At 37.2% G+C, this 8,368-nt stretch overlaps 1 protein-coding gene across 1 annotated transcript in view; it reads right to left on the reverse strand.

The window, feature by feature from the left end:
* Positions 1 to 1,872: 1,872 nt before the first annotated feature.
* TENT5D (terminal nucleotidyltransferase 5D) overlaps positions 1,873 to 8,368 on the reverse strand; it is a 36,899-nt gene continuing 30,403 nt past the window's right edge. The window contains exon 3 of the mRNA XM_004714137.2: positions 1,873 to 3,260. Coding sequence (XP_004714194.1) covers positions 2,069 to 3,241 — 1,173 coding nt within the window. The 5' untranslated portion in view covers positions 3,242 to 3,260 and the 3' untranslated portion in view covers positions 1,873 to 2,068. The remainder of the gene's footprint in view (positions 3,261 to 8,368) is intronic.

Raw genomic sequence — 8,368 nt, forward strand, 5'->3', positions numbered from 1 at the left:
CAGTCAATTTTAACTATAAACACTATTTTAACTTTCAATCTACTGATACTATCTGAAAGCATTTCACCTGATAATAAATCTTAAGGAAGGAGATAAAAGAGAAAGACAATATTTAATTATAAGATAAAAATAGTTATTTGGAGTTCACTGAGCAACCATATATTTTTGAAGGCATTTAATCAGCAGTGCCCAAAAGTTACTCTACAAAACTACTAAAATTATAATGAAAGTACTTTATGTGGAAATTCTTTTGTTCAAGGAGTTCACATTGAGGCTGAAAGAAAATTAATTTAAATATTCTTTATTCAAACACCCTCTAGTATATGCTTGGATAAGCTTATTTATTTATTGAGGGAGTGACCATTTATAAAACTTTTAAAATAGGGATTTAAAATATCAATGTCCATCTCATAACAGTTTTTGTTTTTTTATAACCATTTGGAAGTGACTGCTACAAATATACTAGTTTTGAAAACTTCAATATTTCAAGTTATGGATATAACAATATAGTCATTATTTTTCCTTTTAGGATTGAAATCACGTTTTGTATAGAAAAGCTTTAAATTATCTTCATATAATAAATATGAAATTGCTGACTAAGATATTACTATACACACTCATACCATTTTCTCTCATTTTCATGGAGACCAGTCTCCCTCACTGATCTCTCCAGTGTTGCACCTGTGATAAAACAAGAATTCAATTCTTCCGCCTGTGCTCTCTCATTGAAGATAGAGAAGAAAAGTTAAACACAGATGGTTAAGTAACAAGCTTGCAGAACATGACTGTCAGATCATGTTGTGATGGAACAACTTGTGATGGTCAATGAAAATGGAGATGGAAACTCACAATCTGAAGCAAGAAAAAGAAGTACAAGTTTCCTGATGGTCTTAAATGTATTCATTCAGAACAACTTCCCTTCTTTCTTCCCAGATACTATTGGTTAAGGGTTATTTTTTCATCATGGTAAGAAAATACTTTTCAATTGCCCTGGTAGACGTGTTGTTCAACAGTGTGTTTTCTGTGGTGAGTAGATATTTAGATACTTCATGAACGTATGCAATTTCTAAACAAATTTCAGTGTTATTCACAAACTCAATGAGACACTTGACTGTGATGTTCGAAAATGACATTTGGTAAAGGCAAAGGTAAACAAAATTTTCATTTAATGAAAATTAACATATTTCACTATATTTCCAGACATATTAAGATATTTGTCAAAAATGGTAAATAACCAGGTTGAAACTTCTGGTCTGCTTTATCATGCTCGCCACGTAGAATTCTTTTTAACAGATGATGATAGAAAGCGTTCATATTCAGAGTTAGTCATTTTCATTCTTTTCAGTGAATGAAAAGAGAAATCTCCATAACTAGTCATAGACACAGATCTGTATAACAGTCACTGAACTGGTTGTACAGCTCGATGGTACTATTTTTCAATCCACAAATTACACTACATGTCTTATTTGACAGATGAGGAATTATTAATGTCCGGTATTTTCCAGAACTATTTACTTTCAGCGTTTCTTCAAATCATAGTAGGATTTTGTACTGAATTTAATTGGGAAACAAAACAGACGTTGGCAAAATCCAGGGTTCCAAAGTTTTCTGAATCTCTTCTCTTTGAAATTAGACATTTTTTATTAAGTATTGAAAATTTACTGATGGTGTTACCATAAAAACTGATTAAGGTAATAAAGGTATTTGAATACTGGTAGCATGTATCTTCAATGTACCTCTGTATTTGAAAATGAGTCTGTTTTTATATTTTAATAAAAGATTCAGACTTCCATATTGTATTTGTTGCAAAAATTTGAAAGTGATTGCAAATAGTCATCAAGACTTGATAATAATTTTAAGTGGACCATAACTTTGAAAGTGGTTATTAATCAATAACATTTAAAAATATTTTAAAGAGTTGATGTTACAAATGCTATTATATTTAATGTTTAAGCTATAAATGATGGATTACAGCCATGAAATAAAAGTGGATCTAGAGTACATAAAAACTTGCTTTAAGAGGTATTTGATTAAAAGCAAGTTCCTGTTGTGTATGTGCGTATGTGTTTTAAAACATACCATTTGGCACACGAAAGTGTAGTGGGTGGTATGGCTGGAAGAAAATAGGTGGTGGTCCAGAACTTACATAATAACTAGGGCCACTTCCCTGAACAGTGCAGTAGGGTGCCGGCTGATAAAAGCAAGTTACGTTATCTGTATTGGGTAGGACATTCAGTTCTCCAAGTACCTTTAAAGCCATAACAGTGATCATGTTAAGAGTCTGCCTTCTTTCATGGCCCATGAGGCAAACAGTGCTTTCATCCACAACTCCACGCAAGGTCATAAGGTATTCATACTTGCTCCTTTCCTCACCTCTGAAATGATTGCGGAGGTATGATTCGATTTTCTTTTGTTGTTCTCTTATATCAGGAAAATCAATGAAGAATCTAGAACACATGTAACGTTCCAGAATCTTGATTTCTCTTTGACAAGCTGGCTTGAAGTCATGAACTAGCAAGTTGCTGTACTTGAGAAGGCCACCACCTCTAATCTCTTCAGGGTTTCTGGTAGATATAAGTTTGTATTGCAAGTGTGTCATTGCTTCCTGGAAGTCTCCGTACATGCTTTCAGCTACAACAACAGGATAGGATCCTTGGCTGAGACTGGCATTTTTGTCCACATAGAAGTCTAGCATGGAATCAAGAACAATTTGAAAGGAATCAACACTAAATTCAAATTGTCGTCTGAGTGAATTCACAAATTTTAGTTCTATATTCTTCCCAGTATTGTTTGAAAGAGAGATGAGACTCCAACGATCATGATTATTGCAAACTTTGACCATTTTCTGCACATAGGCCTCTTTCATGATCGTCGTCGTGATCTTTTCCTTTTTAACGCCTTTTGGTAAAAAGTCGAGTAGACAACTTAGAACTGTATCTTTAATAACCTGAAATTCTTGATCACTTGGAAGTTCGACACCAAAAATAATGTCCAAATCCTTATAGGTGATTCCACTATGGCTTGCAAGTATGTAACTTGCTGTGGAACCATTCAGTCGAGTATCTTTAATGATAATATCTTGCTCTATGAGTTGGTCTTTCACAACATGAATGATATCTTTTGGTTTTACATCCATAGTGGGAAAGTGTCCTTTTCCATGAATTGGAATCACTTCATCTAACACTTGATCTAGTATTATAACTTGATCCCAGGTGAGAGAGCTGAATCTTATTTCAGACATTTTTATGTCAGTAGATGGACTAGGAATCAAACAAAATATAGAGAAGACATGTTAATATCTTTAAAAGTACATACATAAAGCATTTTATATAGCTGAAAATATACCTTCCCTTAACACAAATCAAACTAATGGTAGGAAGTAAATTATCAATGGATCTAATTATGTCTCAGTCTAGACATGAAAGAAAGTCAACAGTTATATCAAAACTGTTAAATCCACTGATGTATGCAAACAGGTATTTTCTAGATGTGGTAAAATGAAATTACTTACTTAGGGCTCATCTATCCATATACATTTGTAGTTTCCAACAAATGATTAAATGAGACATTCAAATAAGATGTAGAGGACACTAACTTGGGAACTGGTCAGTTTTGCCACACTTCTGCACACTTCTGTGTATAAGAGAGCCATCTCAGAAGCAGGTAAACAGAATCCTTGGAGCACCAATAAAGAACTACCAATGGGCTGTTTATGAGATCTCCCTGTCTGAAAGGGTGGAGGCAGTTGATACAGCAGAGGCACCAGAGGCCGCATGCACTGAGACCATGAGGCAGAGCAGAGGGACAGCACTGAGAATGAAGCAGGGTGGTGGGCTTCCAGGTCCATGGAACTAGGCACCAGAGATCAAAGATACATTTGACTAAGAGCCAGAGGACCAGAGGAATGTAGCTGGGAAGAGGCACTGCTGTTAACAAGACTGTGTCCTTAATGTTTTCTGACCCTGTTTTGTGGTGACTTGTTAAATTACCTAAAGAGCCCTCATAAGTTTGAGTATTGCCTCTGAGTTCTGTGTGCCCCTTGCAAAAGATTATTGAACCCAGCAGAGAAATAGAGTACCATAGGAGGTATGGTTTGAGTCCGTATTGGGTAAAGAAGGATGGAGAATGGAGGAATGTCTGACCTCTTCCTTGTGACAATCAGCTTTAGGCTGGCATGGATTTGGGTAATCCTTTTTTTGTGTGTAGCCATAGGCAATCACACATGGGCCCCATGCCATTTTCTCAATTGGAGTCAGGAGTGGGGTTTGTTAAAAATTACTCTAGACTCATGATAGCATGTGGTTTTGTAAGAGAAAGAAAGACGTGGTAGGGCAAATGAGATTTCTGACCCTTAGATAATTATGTTGGTTGCTCTAATGATCGAAATGACTGCAATCAATGTTAAACTGCAGCCAAAGGAAGAAAAACTGTTTCTGGAGTGAAATAGGGCAAAAGGCAGGCTGGTTAAACTAGATAGATGGCCAGGGAGTGCTGGATACACCCTGCCAGAGCTCAAGGCCATATACAAATGAAGAGGATAGTCTGAGGTGCAGAAAAGAAAATTGAACTTCAGTGTTGCTTTAGAAAGGACTGTGTGTTTAGGGTTATATCTTTAGCTGAATTACTCTGAATATTGGTCTTTCCTACAAAGTATTGTAAAATAGACATGCATGTACAATGAAAATGAATACTGGGGATTATGATCAGATAGTGTATAAGCCTGCTTTTACCTATAATTGATTGCATTTGCTAAAAATGGAGTTGGGAATTTGCTGGAAGAAATAAGAGTTTTGTTTCAAGCCAAGACAGAGTAAATGGCCTTACATAGAAAGCTGAGCCCACTCAGAACCTTAAATATTAGGATATTTGTATTTTCAAAGACATGAAGACCCACACATAACTGCTGAGAGAACAGAATTACCTTTGAAGGGAAGATGTGTGTGTGTGTGTGTGTCGGGGGGATGACTGTTTGCCTTTTAAAACTTTGAGCAAGCAGTTTTCCTTTGGGTGAACCCAGGCTGGAAAAGTCTACTGTTGAGTGGAACTGGGGGAAATGCAGCAATGAAGAGACGGCTGAGCCTGAGTGTGTTCCATTGCAAACCACTGACCTGGTCCACAGAGGCTAGAGATATGAGCAAGAGGAGGAAGGGCTGGCTGGTCTAAAGTTTAAACAGTTGTATGGATCCCGAGCCTATGGGCATGACCTAGCTTCTGAAGGTTAGGACTAATGAAAGTGAGTGAAGAGGACAGATGATCTCAAGTGCAGGGAGGTGTGTGTGTGTGAACTCCTAAACTTGCTATTGCTCCCCATTAGACCTAGCTTGGACGTCTAGGGCTGAGTTGAATGAAATGACCCATAAATACATAATGGCTTTTGATGGATGACCTGCTCTAGACAAGACCTCGCTTATTGATGCAGATGTTCGATATTCTTCAGATAAAAAATCAGGCTTGTCTCCCAAGAGTACTGAGTTGATAAAATAAAACAGCACCACCAACAAAAAACCCACCAAACTCACAGACATGGAGTCAAATCTGATTCATGGTGACTTTCCAGAACAGGATATAACTGCCCCTGTGGGGTTCTGAGACTCTTTACAGGAGTAGAAAACTGAGGCAAAACAAGATTCTAGTTAAATTCAGTTTTCTTCATGTTTCCTATTCACAATCAAGCCGTTGAATGTGATTGTAAGAACACATGTAAACACGCTATCTGTTCTCGCTTTAAATTCAGGTTCACTAACCTCAATAAATGCATCATGACTATTTCATGAACAAAATTAATACCGTCAAGAAAATACTATAATTTTAGTATTTATAGGGGAAAAAAGATTAAGGCAGGTGCTTATGCATTGAGCTACTAACCACAGATTGGTGGTTTGAACTGACTAGCTGCTCTGCAGGAGCAGGAGAAAAATGAGGCTTTCTCCTCCTATAAAGATGTAGAGTCTCAGGAACCCACAAGGGCAGTTCTACCCTACTACTCTATAAGGGCACTATGAATCCAAATCTCCTCAAATGGTAATGAGAGTTTTATAATCATTGTAATTATTATGATCCCAGATAATCCCTATGAGAAAATGGCATGGAGGCCATGTCTGATCTTCTCTGACTACACAAAGGGGAAGGCGAACTGAACTCCATCCTAGCCCAAGGCTGATTTCTACAAGGCAGAGTTCAGACATGTCCCCAACCTCTATTCTTCTTTACCCTATATTGACACCAACAGTTCCTCCATAGCACTCTACTTATCTGATGGGTTTGCTAATCCATTGCAGTGGCCACACAGAATTCACATACAATACTCGAGATTATGCAGGTTTACTAAAGAAGTTCACAAGTTACCACAAGTAAGGATCAGAAACCATTAAGGATGCAGTTTTTGTCCACAGCAGTGCCTCTTTGAAGCACCTCTTCACAGTCACGTATTTCTGGTCCTCAGTCTCTCAGCCACATGGTCCCTTGGCCTATCGTGCATAGGTCCGTGAGCCTGGAAGTCCACTATTCTGCCTCAGTAGTGATGCTGTTTCTCTGCTGTTCCTCATGGTCGCACTGTGGCCTCTGGTGCCTCTTCTGCCTCCACATCTTCAGACAAGGATCTCATACACAATCCTCTGGTGGCTCTTCTTTCTTGGTTGTTTCAGGATCCCCTGTGTTCCTGCCTCTGAGATGGCTCTTATACTCAAAGTGGCAAAGCTTCCCGAGATAGAGTCCTTTGTACCTTATTTGTATGGTGTCAGAATCATTTGGTGCGAGCTACAAATAGTTACAGATAGACAAGCCATAGGAAATAATTTCACTTCACCATAGGCTACCATAACTATGGCTCTTCTAGCCATTGTCTCTCTCATATAATCAAGAATGAATTTTTCCGCTTTCAGTTACATCATCTACAATTATGATTTTTATTTTCACAACCATGTTATTACTTACACCTCAATCATACAATCCTATCAATATATTCCCCCACCTTCTCTTACCCAGAGGTAATATGGTAGAGCAAAAGAAAGGCAAACATCTTGAGTACATTCGCGCAAAAGATTTCATTGATTAATTCAAGAGTCTAGGTTGGGGATGGAAGGAAATTAAAATACATGGTAATGAAAGACACATAAAAGGAGACATGTTCAATGAATGGAATACCATAGTATTTAAAAAATAATACATAGCATCTTTAATACAAAATTAATAGGAATTCTTACACATAGTATAGAGTTACACATGTATTACTGCTCTAACTTTAAAGAATATTATTGAAGTCCTCTATTATTCCTTGAGAATATGGACAGTATCCAATTCATCACCTCTTTTATGTGTCTTTTAAGAAGTTTGGGTTGAGTAAAGCACCCATGGTAATACAAAACAATGCAATCACCATAGAAAGCAGTATAGCATTTCCTCAGAAAGTTGGATCATGCTATATGATTTAGCAATCTCTTTTCTTGGTATATGTCATAAAGAAATAAAAGTTATGGCACAAATAGACATATTTACACCCATGTTCATCACAGCATAATTTATAATAGCCCAAAGATGTAAACAATCTGAGTGTCTATCAGTGGAAAAATGGAGAAGTAAACCTTGGCACACAGACAAAATGAAGTACTATGTAATGTGAAAAAATAATGATGAATCTGCAAAGCACTTCATAACATAGATGACCCTGGAGGACACTATGTTGAGTGAAATAAGAGAATCACAAAAGGGCAAATATTGTATAAGATCACTACTATAAATAGTCAAGAAAATGTTTTCACACTAAAATAAACATTCTTTGATGGTTCCCAGGAGTAGGAAGGGAGAGGGTGGGAGAGGAAGTCACAGGCCAGAGGGTAGATAGGTGTTAACTTGGAAAAAGAGGAAGACGGAGATTGATAACAAAGGATGGAGGCAGAGCAAGGCATTGGGAAGTTTGCGAGATTTAAAGGCAACAGACGCAAATACTGTTATATACACAATCCTACAGTGGTGGTGATCTACGAATAGATGCTCAAATTAATATACAGGCTTAACAAACATGGAAGGAAGAATGGGTGTATGAATATATATATATATATATTTTTTTGACAGAGGATATTTGTAAATGTCTATTAATGTTTACTACAAAAATATCCATGAATGTCTTAAAAGCTTGAAGGTAAACAAGCGGGCATCTAGCTCAGAAGCAACAAAGCCCACATAGAAGAACACACCAGCCTGTGTGATCACGAGGTGCCAAAGGGATCTGTTATCAAGTATCAAAGAACAAAAAATCATATCATTGTGCACTCACCTCCATGATACGATCACTGAAGACAAATGGGTGCATAAGCAAATGTGGCGAAGAAAGCTGATGGTGCCTGGCTATCAAAAGATATAGCATCTGGGG

This window comes from Echinops telfairi, unplaced genomic scaffold (genome assembly GCF_000313985.2).
Source record: "Echinops telfairi isolate 266 unplaced genomic scaffold, ASM31398v2 ScPeMD7_7419;HRSCAF=8457, whole genome shotgun sequence".
Lineage (NCBI taxonomy): Eukaryota > Metazoa > Chordata > Mammalia > Afrosoricida > Tenrecidae > Echinops > Echinops telfairi.